Source organism: Petaurus breviceps, unplaced genomic scaffold (genome assembly GCF_028583685.1).
Source record: "Petaurus breviceps papuanus isolate PSGF00001 unplaced genomic scaffold, PetGlider_PUasm1.0 90740, whole genome shotgun sequence".
Classification (NCBI taxonomy): Eukaryota; Metazoa; Chordata; class Mammalia; order Diprotodontia; family Petauridae; genus Petaurus; species Petaurus breviceps.
Genome location: NW_027187330.1, coordinates 6,780,014 through 6,796,530, shown reverse-complemented (window position 1 = coordinate 6,796,530; position 16,517 = coordinate 6,780,014). Strand labels below are relative to the sequence as shown.

General features: G+C 36.8%; 1 protein-coding gene across 1 annotated transcript in view; it reads left to right on the top strand.

Annotated features, from left to right (window-relative positions):
• The window catches only part of WDFY4 (WDFY family member 4), a 268,014-nt gene that overhangs the window by 112,924 nt on the left and 138,573 nt on the right, over nt 1–16,517 (top strand). The window contains exons 25-26 of the mRNA XM_069067249.1: nt 2,115–2,166; nt 6,487–6,644. Of these exons, the coding sequence (XP_068923350.1) occupies nt 2,115–2,166; nt 6,487–6,644 (210 nt within the window). The remainder of the gene's footprint in view (nt 1–2,114; nt 2,167–6,486; nt 6,645–16,517) is intronic.

Below are 16,517 nucleotides of genomic sequence, written 5' to 3'. Positions count from 1 at the left end.
AGAAAGAAAGAAAGAAAGAAAGAAAGAAAGAAAGAAAGAAAGAAAGAGAGAGAAAAAGAAAGAAAGAAAGAAAGAAAGAAAGAAAGAAAGAAAGAAAGAAAGAAAGAAAGAAAGAAAGAAAGAAAGAAAGAAAGAAAGAAAGAAAGAAAGAAGACGGCCTAGGACAGAAACCTGAGGGGCACCTATGGTTAGAAGGCATAATGTGAAGGAGGAAGAGAGAGAGAGAGAGATCAACAGGTTCAAAGGCCACGAGAAGTCAAGAAGAATGAGGATTGAGAAAAGTCCATTGGTTTTGGCAACCAAGAGATCATTAGTAACTTTGGAGAAAGCAATTGTTAAGGTCAGAATGATATGGTCAGAAACCAGATTTTAAGGGGTTAAGAAGAGTGAGAGGAGAAAAAATGGAAGCACGTACTGTAGATAACTCTTTGAGGTGTTTGGCTACAATAAGAAGAAGAGTAGAAGGATCAAGTGAGGGTATTTTCAAGATAGGGGAAACATGGACATTTTTGTAGGCAATAGGAAATGAGCCAGTAGGGAGGGAGATATGGAAAATAAGTGAAAGAGTGGGGGTAACAGAGGGGACAATTTATTGGAGGAGGCAGGATGCAATGGGGTCACTTGAACAAGTTGAGGAGTTAACCTTGTTAAGATGTAAGATCACTTCATCTGAAACAGGGATGAAGGAGGAGAGAATGTCAGAAGGCATATGAGTGATAGGAAATGAAGAAGAGGGGAGAAGATGGAATTCATGATGAATGTCTTCAATTTTTTTTCTGTAAAACATGAGGCAAGGTTCCTAAGGGAAAGAGTAGGGAGAGAGGGAACTACAAGAGGTTTGAGGATGAATGAGAAGTTTGGAAGAGCCACTGTGAATGATAAATTTAGAGTTAGGAGTACAGTACAGCCCTCCTCTTTGCAAATGAGAAAATGGAGGTCCAGAGTGGCTTGTCTAAGGTTTCTCATTCAGTCCTAGTTGAACAAGGATTCAAACCCAAACCCAGGTCTTCTGATTCCAAATTAAGTTAGTCTTTTTTTTTAGCAATTTAGTGGTATAATATGGATGACCCGATAGATTTAGAATCAGGAAAATTAATTAGATTCCTTCCTCAGTCACTATCTATATGACACGTAACAAGTCACTTAATCTCTCTTTGTCTGAGTTCCTCTATGTATAAAATTAAGGGGTTGACTTGGATAAACTTCCAGGTGTAAATCTATGATCTTTCCCATTGACTGCTCTCTGAAATCTTGCCATTAATATTGATGGAATACAAACACTGTATGGCAAATTTATTTGAGTAGTTCTTTCAAGTTTATTGCTATTAAACTTCACCTTTATCCCATCAAAACTCATGTCAATACTGACTTAACAGTTTTATGATTGTGATTTAAATGGATCATACAGTGGGATGCATGTGGGAAAATCAGCTAATTCTACAGGTTCTTGTCCTTGACAGATGTCCTTAAACCAGGGAAAGTTTTTTGTCTGCCTGTTTGGAATGAATGCTGAATTCTAGTCTCCAAAGACTTTAGCTTGATCTCATTTCATCAACACTGCAAAACATAATAAAATAAGTTTCCATTTTCTCACCATTTCCATGTATTTGGCACTTTATAGAAACATATGGTGGAAGCTAATATGTTTTCAAGAAATAGAAGAAGAAAAAAGTTAAGCAAGTTTCTTACCATTTGAATGACAGAGTCAGAGGTCTGGAAATCAAGATGATCCCATTGGTGTCTCAGCCAATATTGTGTTGAACAGATTGTCTCTACCAGCCACTTCTTCTTAGTATAACGAATAGAACTGAAATTTAGATGACCTAAACACCATATTTAATTCCTATACTGGTATCATATTGGGTAATTTCTGTAAAGCCTATTTAGTGGAAGATTGTGGATTTTTTCTACCTTTGGACTCTGGCACATAAATATTTATACTTTCTTGTTATCTTTAAACAATCCTTTGTAACTTTCCCTCTGAGTGTAATCAAAGGAAATTGAATTGTGTTTGTGTGTGTGCGTGTGTGTGTGTGTGTATGTGTAGGGAAAGATGCATCATATGTATATATTGATAGTTAATGTTAATGTTCCCATATCTGGTCTCATTTTAGGTTAACCAAGCCAAAAATATGGAAACTTCTCCAACAAATGCTGAAAATCAAGGTATTTGCTGATTTATTAAATTAGCTAATTTTTTTGCTCATAAAAGATACTCTTGCCAGGGTGTAAGCAGTAAGTAGGGTATTATCTCATACATTATCCTTTAGGATGGATCCTTATTCCTAGAAAAACCATTAGAAAACTAGTTTCCTGAATTCAGACCAAGATCACCAGGGTAGAATTTGCATGTCAATTATGATGCCAAATTTCGTAGCATTTCAGCTTTTTGCCAAAAGCATCCAGACATATATTCAGAGAGTGAATCAAAATAACACTTATAATAATTATTTTTTTTATGAGCAATCGGGTTAAGTAACTTGCTCAAAGTTACACGGCCACTTATTTCTGGGTGTGGTGCTAAGTGTCGGAGTCCGGATTCGAGCCCCAGGTCATCCTGACACTGGAGCCGGTGCTCTTACTCACTGTGCTACCTGGCCGCCCCACTTATAATTATTTTTAAAGAAAGATAGGAAAAATGCTTCAGATTGAACATTGATTTATAAGAAATGATATTTCAATAAAACACAATGCTCTTTCCAGTATAAAAAAAATATTGTTCAAAAGGTATCATCTGAGTCTTTTTTTGTGTAGAGAAGTCCCTGGAAGGGGAAGAAGAAGGGGAAGCTTCTAGAACCATGTTTTTATTGGTATGGGGACTCTATTCATTGATGTATATTAGTGACTTGCCTAACTAAAAGAGTTGGCTGGGGTGCTAAGGTTCAGCTCTAACATGTCACAAGACTGGAATCCAGGTCTTTCTAAGCCCAAGACCAGGCCTTAACCATTATACCACCTTTCTTTGATTGAATACATCTAATACCTTTTATTTAGGTCATGTTCAACAAATAGCCTTTGAGTGATTCAATGAAAATGTGAGCTTATTTGCTAAGATGTTATGTTTATTATGTCATTATTCACATGGCTGCATGTTCTCTCACATTTTGTCATTTCCTATGAATCAGGTCCACTTCAGGCTCAATATCCAGTGCAGGCCCCCAGCACCAGGCCATGAAATAACTTCTAAAATCTTCTACCTCAGCAAAGGACAGGTTCTTTTCATACTTGAATTGCACCCCATTTATCTCTTTAGATATTAGCACACAGCTAGATTGGTAGTAATGGACATTTTAATATATTGTGACACTTTGCATAAAAAAAAATCCATGGGACAAACTCAAGCATTAAGTTTGATTAAACACCATCAGTGGAGGACCTGGTTTCAAGAGCCGGTTCAGGCATTCCCTAGCTGTGTGACCATTAGTCTGAGCCCTTAAATTTCTCATCAGTGGGGCTGTTGTGACGGTAAAGGGGAGATAATATATGTAAAGCACTTTTTAAACATAAAAAGCTATAGAAACAGCATCTATGCTGATGCCTCATTGCGTATGACTGAAACTTAGTGCCAGGCAACTCTCCAAAACACTAGATTCTCAAAGATTATGCCAGTCAAGTGGCCATGGACTACCATACAGATGGTATGGCATTAAATGACTGTAGTGGTTTTGCATGGTCAATTATATATACATTAAGGAAGGAGTATGGCTAGGTCATGGAAAGTAGGGAATGTAGAGAAGGAAAACCACAAAAGGATCTAGTTCTCTTCTTTTTCATTTATAGGATTTTCTCTATATACGCTTGGTATGTCAGTCTTGAAGTATTATGTAAACGTAAATTGCTATTTTCATATTTACAAGTGCTTTCATCACAATACTCCTGTAATATAAGTAATATAAAAATGATTATCTTTATTTTATAGATGGGGTAACTGAGGCTCAAAGAATAGAAGGGAATTGACAGTGTTTGCAAAGTGCCTGATCCAGGATTCAGACCCAAATCTTCTGATACCAAGCCTAGTGGTCTTCGGATGATATTATCTTATCAGAAGTACAGTATCTAGAACAGGGATATGGCACCATATGATACATTTTATTGATCAGATAACATATGGAATACCATATCCAGTTTTGGAAGCCACGTTTTAAAAAAGACAGTGAAAAAGTTAGGTGTGATTAGAGAAGAATGATCAGGATGGTGATCATGAGACTCAGAATCAGGAAGATGTGGGTTCAGATCCTGCCTCTGACACAATCAGCGTCAAATCACCTAGCTTCTGAGCCTCAGTTTCCTTATCTGCTAAATGAGCTTTATAATATCTGTAGCATTTACCTCACAAAGCCTCTATGATGTTAAAAGAAGATAATGTATATGAAATACTTGGCATGCTTAAAGTGTGATACTTTTAATACTAATAAAAACCATATAATGGGAGAAATTATTGGGGATGCTTAATCTGGACATGAACAGCTATAGGGGAAACATAATCCCATCCAAATATTATCAATATCTGCCACCTCTATTTATGGTTACCTTCCATCACAGAATTCTAGGTTTAGAAAGGACCTGAGAGACAATTGAGGTTAATTAGTATCCCTGGTAAGTGGCTATCCTGCATTTTCTTAAGTACTTTAGTCAGGACTTACTGCCTGCTGAAGCAGCCCATTCCATTTGGAGAGATCTCTGATAGGAAGTTTCTCCTGACAACAAATCTAAATCTGTCTCTTTGCAACATCCACCCATTGTGTCTAGCTGTGCCCTCACTGGAGAAGAATATATCTCTCTAATCCCCCTTCCGCATGACAGCTTTTCAAATACTTGACGACAGCTATTATGGTGCTCCTGTGTTTTCTCTTATCCAGGCTAAACCTCAGTTCCTTAACCCATTCCTCTCATAGCATGATTTCAGGCTTTTGTTGTTGTGATTTGGAGACTTTCCACCTTATTGGGGACTTTTCTAAAATGTGGCGAGCAGATTCTGTGTTGAACTGGATGCCCTCAGCATTTCCTTCCAGCTCTAAGATTCTGTGCTTTTCTGGTTCAGCTTAGGATATTTTATTATGTTGTATCACCTTAATATATTAATATAACCCCAATATATAGGGTCCCATTTCCTACTTTTGGCCATATGGAAGTTAGACCACTGAGGTTACTTTGAATTATTGGATATATTATAGACATTATTTTGCTTATGGAATTCCTCTTCCAATAAAGTCTTATTTTGATGTTTCATCAGGGTACAGAAGTGACCCTGCATTCTTGAAGACCACAGACAAGGGACATTACCTCAGATAGCTTCTGCCAAGTTAGACAGGTTTCAGTGTAGCTCCTCAAGGACCAACCTAAGTAAGTTAGAAAAGAAACATCACCAGCAAGTCATCCCTCAGGAGACAAAATCCTTTTGGTCCCATTATGGTGTCATAGGGTAGAGATCAGTACATATGGATTAAATATTCATCTATAATGATGGACTCATGGGTCATTGAGCAGTAAAAAAATAGTAATCACAGTTAATATTTAGATAGTTCTGCCTTAAAGTTTAGAAAACAATTTACATTCACTTTTACTTATTTGAGTCATATAACAAATCTATGAACTAAACTAGATATTATTTTCCCCATTTTATAGGTGGGAAAACTAAAACTAATGAAGGTTAAATGATTTACTCAGGGTCACAGAGCCAGGAAGTATCTGAAGTGAGATTTGAACCCAAATCTTCTTGGGTTCTTTGAGAGTTATTCCACTTTATCTATTCTGCCACATCCCACCCCACCCCCATTCAAATGAAGCATGTTATTTTGTAATAATATTTGTAGATATGTGAAAATACCTGTTTTCCTCAGCTTCCTAAAATGCAAAATGGATATAATCACAGCACCCACCTTGATGGTTTGTTGGGAGGATCAAATGAGATAATATTTGCAAACCACATATATAATAGGCACTATATAATTATAAATGCTATCTAATAATAGTAACAATAACAAATGTAGTACTGAAAGTACCTAATGCAAAGGTTTTTCATGTTTTTACTATCATAAGACATTAGTTACTTTAGTTCAGCTTAACTTTGAAGTGGAAAAATAGAATTTTTTGAGTTATCCATATTGTTCTAGACCAGAGATATGCAGCCCTTAGGCCACATATAGCCCACAATGCCCCTGAGTGCTACCTGAACCAGATTAAAATGTAATTGGGAAATGTTTAACAAAATTGAAATACATTAAAACATAAAACATATTAACATGTGATTTTATGTCGCTGTGTTCCTGGAGAGAGCCTTATGTACATTTTAATGACACTTGTTCCAATTTGAGTTCAACACCACTGTTCTAGAGTGTCCAGATGAATGCCATTTCTATCACTTTTGGTACCAAGTGTTCCCATTGTCCAAGATGGAGCATATTGAGCAAAAGTTCTAAGTTGCCTTCCATTTTGGTAGGTCATCTTGCTTCCTCTGAAACTGTGCTTTCCCTTATAATGATGCAGATGAGTTGATGGCAAATGAAGAAGAGAGAGAGGAGATTGGAGACCGTGATCACCTGACATTCTTCCCAGCCTTGCATGAAAGCCTTCACTCAGAAGATTTCTTGGAACTTTGTCGAGAAAGAAAATTTATTTTACAGGAGTTGGTGGACAAAGAAAAGGTACTACCTTTGGTGGGCTAGAATCAGCCTCCTGTGAAGACAACCAGCTGTCTTCATTTGGATCACTAAACTTGGCGCTGAAGTTAGTTCACTGTTGGACTCCATTAATAGGACTAATGGAATTTTGCAGAAAAATTGGATAAGCCATTTAATGCTGAAAGCATTTTTAAAGGAAAGTCATGTGGCTCAACTCAAGATCCCAAGAGAGAATAAGGCAGGGCCAGTCAATTAAGGGAAAGTTACTAGGATAGACCCTCCACATTGGGATTGGGGCTGACACCTCCAGACCAGAGTAGTCCTCTTACTACCCTCACACTAAGGCCATAATTAATACCTTCAAAGCACAACTGGAGAAAAGGAATGGGAAGGATGCTAGAGAGCCTCAAAGCATGAAGCTCTTTAAGCTGTGGCAGGAAAAGGGGGACACACAATGATCTTGGCCCCTAGGTCCATGGTTCAAGGTGATTCAGGCAATTCCAGGTAGACCAGCTGGCTCAGCTCAGCAGTCGTGGCAATCCTGGGGTCAGAATGGTTCAGTATTTTATAAGGAGAGGAAGAGTCTTTGCAGGTGAATGTGATTAGTTTCTCCACCATTACCACCCCTAATGTAACAGGAAAGGAAATACCAATCATCTAGGACTTTGGAAGTTTCTAGGTTAGAACCCTTGTGACCTAGAAAATCAATTAATCAATCAGTAAACAAGTACTTATTAAGCATCTTTTATGTGACCTATTTTAGGTGTGGTGTCAGAAAAGGGGTAGAGTAGGAATAAGGGTGATCTAGGGAGGAGGCATGGAATGAGACGAATGTAGAGCCTTTTAGACAGAACAAAGTTAAGTCAGAACAATGTGATTTTTTTTTGGATTATGGCATTCATGTAGAAAGTTATAAAATCATTCCATTTACTCCAGTGTAAAGGCTGAGCTGGGAGACATGATAATAGCATATTGATATGTCATTAAGCTGTGATAACTTCTCATCCCTCCATTCCCCTTCCCCATGTATTTATTTGACTTAATCAGGAGTTCTTAACCTGGGGTCTGTGCATAGATTTTAAGGGATCCATGCACTTGCATGGAGAAAAGAATATCTTCATTTCACTAACCTCTAGCTGAAGTTTAGTCCCTATCGCCATCCTTGTACTGGACACTATGGCTTCCTTTAATGCTTCTCTTGTGTGCTAGCTAGGTGGCATAGTGTATTTAGAAGAGCTGAGTTCAATTCCTCTTTCAGACTCTTACTAGCTATGTGATCCCAAGCAAGTGACTTAACCTTTCTCAGTCTGTTTGTTTATCTATAAAATGGAGATAATAATCACACTTAACTTACTGGGTTGTTGTGAATTACCACATATATAATGATACGATATCTCATATAAGTGACATATCAAATGAAATAATTTATTAAGGGCTTTGAAAATCTTAAAATACTACATCAATGTTAGCTGTGATGATGTAGGCTAGACTGATTCCAGTTCCTTTTTTTTTTGGTCTGCCTTGGCACTTTTGACAAACATAGACTTCCAGTGAACTGAAATTCCTAGATATTTCATAGAACATATACCTTTTTTGTTTGTTTTTTGGAGGGAAATTGGGGTTAAGTGACTTGCCCAAGGTCACACGGCTAGTTTTTGTGTTAAGTGTCTCAAGCCAGATTTGAACTCAGGTCCTCCTGACTCCAGGGCCAGTGCTCTATTCACTGCACCACCTAGTCACCCCTTAGAACATATACTTTCAAAGCTTTCCTCCACATCTTATATTTATGAAGCTGATATTTTTCAAACCCAAGTGAACCCAAGAACTTTGAATGCTTCCTTTCTATTACATTTCATTGTATTTGATTGGGAACCTGAGGTTGCAACCTATTAACATCTTTCTAAATTCCTTCCTTTATCTAATACATTAGTTATTCCTCTCAGTTTTGTGTTATGTACAAATTTAGTGAACAAGGTATTTAAGCCTCTACAAATTTGTTGATGAGAATGCTAAATGGCATAAGTCAAAGACAAATCCTTGGGGCACCCCTTTAGAGGTTTTAGGTCATGCTTTGAATAATGGAAAAGACAATGGAAGTCGACGATTTACCTTTGCTTTTGCCCCTTTTCCCTTATTCCATGAAATATTACCAAACTCCAGCAATATCATCCCTTAACTCTGCTCCAGTTAGGGAGTTATGTTGGTTTTTCTGTAGGTCAAACCTAAATTTTGCCTTTTTGGAACTTACACAATTCTTTCTAGTTCTGTCCCTTCCCCCTTATTCAAATAGAATAAGTGTCATCCCTCTTCCAGCTGACAGCTCTTCAGAGACCCGATCATCTACTCCCTAGGTCTTCTCTTCTTCCAGGTAACTATGCCTATTTCCTTCAAATGGAATTCTTTATTATTCATATCAAAGTCCTTGAAGTAGTCTTCCCTCTTTGAAGGAAGAAATCAGGATTGGGGGAATATGGTTCTGGACCTGTGATCCCATCAGTGTGGAGAGCTCCCAAAATGGAAACTCTCTCCACCAATACAGAACAATTTCTCAACTGCAACTTAGGTTTAGAGGGCTGCCTAGGGACACTTAGAGTTTAAGTAATTTTCCTGTTGTCAAATGCAGAACTTGAACCTGGTCTTCATCATTATAAGGCCAACCTTCCACCTCCAATTTCACACTTCCTTTGAGAGAGAGACAGAGACAAAGACAGACAGAGAGACAGAGTTGCACAGACAGAGACAGAGATATTGATAAAGATAAATAGTTGGATGGATAGATGCATATATATATATATAACTTCTATATACATATATAACATATATATGTAAATATACAAAGATAGAAAGATATTTATATTAATGTATACACATATATAGGCATACATTTTTCAAAATGTGGATATATTTCTATATATACATATATACATACACATAAGTATGTATACTTATACATATAACATATAGTTAATGTTCATAAGAAAAAAGCAATGGTAAAACACTAGTTTCTTTAATATCATTCAAGGCATTTTTGTTACTCTTTACTCACTTTTCTCATAAAAGGAAAATTTCTGTTGAATATCTCTCATAGTAAAGTATTAACAGGTTTTTAAAATTACATTTTTATTAATATATTTTGTTTTGTTATATCACCACAATTTCTACCAATATCCTCCCCCCTTCATTGTCCCAGAGAGCTATATTACATAACAAATAATACAATAGGGTTTTCTTGGTACCGATTACTCCCACCCAATGAGTATCTGGAGTATTATATCCAATAGCCTTTTGTCACAATCAATAGGCTAAGCAGTTGGGTTGTTTTTTTGTTTTGTTTTGCTTTAAAGAATCAACTTTCTTTGGAATATTTTCACTGTGTTCATGAGTTATTTTTTTTGAGGGGGAAGGCAGGGCATTTGGAGTTAAGTGACTTGCCCAAGGTCACGCTGCTAGTAAGTGTTAAGTGTCTGAGATCAAATTTGAACTCAGGTCCTTCTGACTCCAGAGCCAGTGCTCTATTCACTGTGTCACCTAGCCTCCCATTCATGAGTTATCTTCTTGGTATCTCCAGCAGAGCAACATTTCTCTCTGTATTCTTCATAGGTAAGAGAGAATGCTGCAGTGTGCTTAATTGCTCCTCACTCTTGATAAGACAGGATACAGATGTGGGTGTCTGTTTCATACTTAAGCTTCAGGCTGTTTCTCCAACTCCATAGGAAGACCCCAGAAACAGCAGCCACCTTCTTCTGGTGGTGATCATCCTGCATTTTTGACAGAGGTATTTTAAAAGGCAGCAGGAGGTGGTATTTGCTGTCCGTATTCACCAAGTGTGTAAGCTCTTTGTGTGCATTGTTAAAGCTGCCTTTTGGATGATTTGTATTTAAGTGACATCCTGGAGCTGGGTTCTCCACCCTGACGGAAAAAAAGTCTAGTCACTTTGGTAACAATTTGGCAAACATTGAAATGATTCTTGTCATGAATTGGGGATTTTGATTTGGACCACTTACTGTTCACTGTCCCCTACATTGCATCTCACCCCTCTGCCTTTGCACAAACACAGCTAAGTGATGATTAGTGGGGATAATGAATACCGCTGAAGTATTCACAGTTTTAAAATTCACACAGCACATTTCCATTGAACTCGAACCAATAACCATATCTGACACAATTACAACTCTGAAGACTACAAATTTGAATACCTACCTGTAAACCCCTATGTCTAGAATGTAATTCCATCCTTGTTTCTGCCTTAGAATATAAACTTCCTGAGAGTAAGGACTTTCTATTTCTTATGCCTAGAACAGTTCCTGGCAGCCATTTGGGCAATAGTCATTTATTATGCAACTATTATGGCAAAAAAATAGGCACTTAAATGTTTCCTTCTGCTCCTTTCCCCATTCCCATTTACTTTTGTTCATATTTCATTCCCCAAGGAGAATGGAAACACCTTGAGAACAGAGACTGATTCATTTTTTTTTAATTCCTAGAACTTAGTATAGCACCTTTCACATAGTAGGAACTTAATAAAGGTTGAATTAAGTTGAATTGAATTTTCATGAAATTCAATTTTAAAAATATCTTTACTTTCACCAAGACATGTGGTGATAAATCGTCATCCAGTTTTAACCTGTTTTAGCTTTAGTGGAAAGGGACCTAGATTTATAAAACATTAGATTAACTAAATTAATTATTCCAAGGCATACGTTTCTTTTTTATATCTCAGATAACATATTCACAAACCATTGTATGCATGTCATAGAATCTGAGAGTTGAGAGGGATTTAAGTCATTTTCACCCCTAAATCTCTCATCCTGTGAGGATAATTAGGGAAGTGAAGGGCCTTGGATCCATGCCATATGCAAGTGCCTGGCATATAGAAAGTGTTTAATAAATGTTTATTAGATTGGATCTATTGGATTGGACAGGAAGAATTGGGGATATTTAGCCTTGAGAAGGGAAGAATTGAGGGACAAGGGGCATAATAACTGTCTTAAAGTAGATGAAGGGCTGTCTTGTGGATAAGGGTTTAGACCTTTTCTGATTAGTCCTGGAGTGGGGGTGGGTAGGGAGGAACAAAGCTAGAAGCAATGAATGGAAATTGCACAGATGCACAGTTAGATGTAATAGCAGAAAAAAATTATTTTTAGAAATTAAAGCATCCAAAAGGGGCCTGGGCTACCTTGGTAGGTGGTTGAACTCCTTCTCACTGGATATCATCAAGAAAAGGCTAGATGTCAGGCATGTTGTAGAGGCGATTCTAGGGGAGGGAGGGTATGAGTTAGACGAGATGGTGAATCAGGTCTCTTCCAACTCTCAGGTTCTATAACTCATATTGCAATAGTGTGTGAGTAAATTATTTTATATTCAAGAAATCTTAAGCTTTGGGGTAATTTTTTGTTATTGTTGTTGATCAGGATGTTCCTTTATAAGTCATTTTGGAAAACTAGCTGCTTCTGTAAGAGAGGCTAGTGCTGCCAAAGTCAATAATAAATGACAACAGACTACATTAGTAAAAGAAGGAGCTGGACATGATCCAGGAAAGCAGGATGGTGGTGCAGCCATTGATAATAGCCTTGAGAATAGCCATCCCAGACTGTTTAACCTTCTAGAAACTTGGGAATTAAATACTGTGATTGACTCATTGATTGATTGGTTGTGTGTCCATGGATAACTAAAGCAAAATCATATGTGGTCACCTCTTTACCCTATTTGAATAATTCATTTAGTAAGTATTTAGTAAATACCTGATAACATAATACACACACATTGCAACATAATGTGTGAGTGTGTGTGACTCTATCCTGGATGCTGTGAGTATAAAGACAAAAAAGGTCTCTTTCCTCAAGGGACTATATTCTTTTAATGGAAACAAAATGTATGCATATAAGTAAATGCAAAAAATATAAGTGAAACATGTACAGAGTAACTTCTGGGGTTTTTGCTAGAAGCTGGAATTATTATGAAAGATGCCACATAAGAAGTGACTGAGCTGAGCCTTGAATGAAGATGTGGATTCAAAGAGGTGGAAGTTAAATGAACATTCATTCCAATTTTGGAATTCCCAGAATGGACCATGGTGCATATGTACCTTGAGTGAAAGAAAAGGCACTGGGATAGGCCATGAGATGTTATCTATGAGTGACAGCAGATAGGTTATTTTGGTTGAAAGCTAGATAGCTTGAACCAATCAATCAATCAGCATTTATTAGCAGCCTACTGTGTACCAGGTACCATCACATGCTGAAGAATTTTATCATAATAATCATTGGTCAAGCCTTCCAATATTATTCTTTTTAGGATGACTACTGATCACCACAGTGCCCAGTTTTCCAGTTTCATCGGGACATTTTTCTTTCTTTTAAAATTTAATCTAAAGTTTTTTTAAATCAGGTTAAATCTTCTATAAAAAACTATTCTTCTCAGTTCTTGAGAGATACTCTCCATCCCTTGCCAGAACTCAATTGTTATGATATTCTAATCCAGAGTCCCAAAAAGAAGATAAATCCATTTCTTTGCCACTAATGGTTGTCTCCAGATTTCTGCTTCCCATTTACTCCTTTCTCTTTTGTAAGTCACAAACTTCAAATAGAAAAAAAGATAAAAACACTAAACTATACATGACTTGAAGGACTTCAATTTTCAATCTGAATTTCAAAATCACTGGAGATACAAATACAGTTTCCTTTTTGTTGTATTGTTTCTTTCCCACCAGAAAGAGCAGAAATAAATAGCAAGCTTTGGGCTTGACAAGTCTAGGCAAATTCTTTTTCACACCTGTGATACAAATTCTAGAATGAGAAAACATGTCCTAGTTAACCACATGAAGTCTATGTGAAGCTGCCTCCATACCTGTCAGCAATAAGCTGCCAACAACTACTACATATTTCTTCCTCCTGGGCTGCTTAACATGATTTGGTTCAATTCAAGAAGCATTTATGAAGGGCTTACTATTTGAATGGCACGGTAGTAGAAAATGGGCATATAGAGGCAACATTAAAAATGGTATCTTTCCTCATAAAACATATTCTGCAGAGTTCTTTCCAGTTACTTGATCCTATGAGCCTTCTTTCTTGTTCTTTGAAACATAAGATACTATTGTTTCTTCAAAAAGTCTCTTCTTAGCACCCCCACCTCCCAGTGGATGCATGATGCCATTGATAAGGTTTCTTCTTTCCTTTACCTTTCATGTCACATTTTCCTATTTATGGTCCTTTGGACACCAGTGTTAATTTGCCTCTTACTTGTCAGAATATTTTTTTTTCTTTTGGTTGACATCTCGGAATTGGCATTTTGTTGTTCAGTTGTTTCAACCATGTCCAACTCTTTGTGAACCCATTTGAGATTTTCTTGGAAAAGATACTGGAGTGGTTTGTTATTTCCTTCTTCAGCACATTTTTACAAATAAGGAAACAGAGGCATGCAGTATTAAGTGAATTGGCCAAGTTCATAAGTGTCTGAGGCCAGATTTGAACTCAGATCTTCCAGATCTGATTGGATTTAAAATATTGGGCTCAGTCTGTATTCAAACAATATCAGTTCTTTCTCTGGAGGTGGATAGTATGCTTTATCATTAGTTCTTTGGGATTGTTTGAACACAACCTGAAGCATGCTATTTTCACTTTCTTTTATTCTTTTATTTGAGTCTTCTTGTACAAAATGACTAATATGGAAATGTTTTACATGATTGCATATGTATAACCTATATCTGATTACTTACCTTCTCAGGGAGCAGGAGGAGAAGGAGGAAGGGAGGGATAAAATTTAGAAATCAAATTTTTTTCTAAAGGTGTTAAAATTGTTTTAACATGTAATTGGGGGAAAATAAAATAAAATATACTAAATAAGAAAAAAAATTGGACTCAGAATCAGGAAGACCTGGGTTCTAATCCTACCTCTGACACTTAGGGGTGGTATGACCACACGTCATAAGATCATAAAATTGGAGGAGACCTATGAAGTTATAGAGTCCATCCCATTCCAGTTGTATAAGATCACAAAGATAGTAAATGTCAGAGATGGTATTGGAACTTGGGTCTTCTTCCTTCAGATCTTCTGGTCCTAGTCAGATTCTCTGACTCCACCATGTGCCTCAGGTAAAACCCCAGGACTTATCTATTAAGTCCAAACATGATTTCATCTCCTTTGGTGGATATTGGTCCTATACTGGGAGTTCTCTACACTGACGAAATCACAAAATTTTCATGTCTTTGAATATTTTTATGCTATAAAAACGTGTAAAGTTCTGTCATTTGAACAATCACTTAGTTCACCTAAGAAATCCTAAAATGTTTATCATTTATGTCTTGAATCTTTGCTTCACCTAGACAGATGTAACTACAGGCTACCCAGAAAATTGGTATATTTTTCTAATCTTTATCATGGCTTAGAAAAAAAAATGTACAACCATGAACTTGAAAATGACAGTGGTTTGAATTCATTTCTTTTGTCTGAAAATTCTAGCTCTCGCTACTTTGAGCAATACCTGAGAAAGTAATTATTCAATTATCGTATGCCACCTTTACTTCATTGATTAATGATTCCAGTAAGCACCAGACTCGTTTCACTGCAAAGCTGTTCCATTTTGACATAAGGGGAGGTTTATTTAATATATGTTCATTGTGAGCCTTTGTCAGCTGGCATGCTGGCACCCTGTTATCATGGCACTTAGCAGCAGCCCCAGTTGTGATATGTTGGTCCTACTGAGCATCCATTGCAAGTGTTCTTGCATGTGTGTATGTCCACTCTACAAAATGGGCTTCTGGCTTAAAGCCATCATCAACAACTCAGTGAAGGGATTTTGTTGTGCACATTTTTAAAAATTCTCTGATCTCACATTTTATTTCTTCATTTATTTATCTAATATTTTATTTGTATACTTAATATTCCATTTATTTACACATTTATATATTTATTTAAATTTGTATTTATTTACATATTTATTTAATATATTATTTCTCTGCAAAAATAAAAGTTGATTTAAAAAAAAACTAAAATAAATTTTATGGTAGCATTACCCACATGAGAGATCTATTCAATCCCATACCTTGTGAGCTGTGGCCTTGATCAATAACTTCCATACCTCCCAACTCTACAGAATCATAGAATGTTTGAATGAAAGAGGCCTCAGAGATTGTCTAATACTGACCATAGATATTTATAGAACCCTTTAAGTTTTGCAAAGTTCTTTACAAGTATCTCATTTGATCCTTACAACAATCCTGGGAAGTGGTTATATACTTATCCCCATTTTACAGATGAAGAAACGGAGGTAAATAAAGATTAAGGGACTTGCTCAGGGTCCCATGGTTAGTATCTAAGGTTGGAATTTAACTCAGGTCTTCCCAACTCTTGTGCCAGCACTCCGTCCACCATGCCACCTAATTATCTTGCCCAATCTCCTCATTTTATGCCTGAGGAAATTGAGACCTAAAGTGAGGAAGGCACCTGCTTGAGTTCACACAAACAGTTTTATTATGTCAACATCTCCACCAGTTGAGTCCTAGAAGTGTTTCCTTGAACATGGCAATAGAGGCATGACCTCTGTTGGCTTCAAAGTGTTATAAAGGTCCTGACACTGGAAGATATCTTTAAGAAGGGGTTGGATGGCCACTAATTAGGCATAATATAGATTGGAATGATTCATGTTTTCGTTTTGGGTCAGACTAAATGATCTCTGAAGCTTTTTCTCATTCTGAGATTCTCTGATTCTCTACCTAATATATCAACTGACTCAGCCACTCATTCAGAACTCACAGTGGGCTCATATACATTTAATAATGGTTTACCTTACATTGTTTGAGTTTGGAGATTCTGAGCTACAGTAAGGCTAAAGTTCACTGAATGACCATATTAAGTCTGTCACCTGAATTCCATCCAGTGTTCACCTCAGGGAAAACCTAG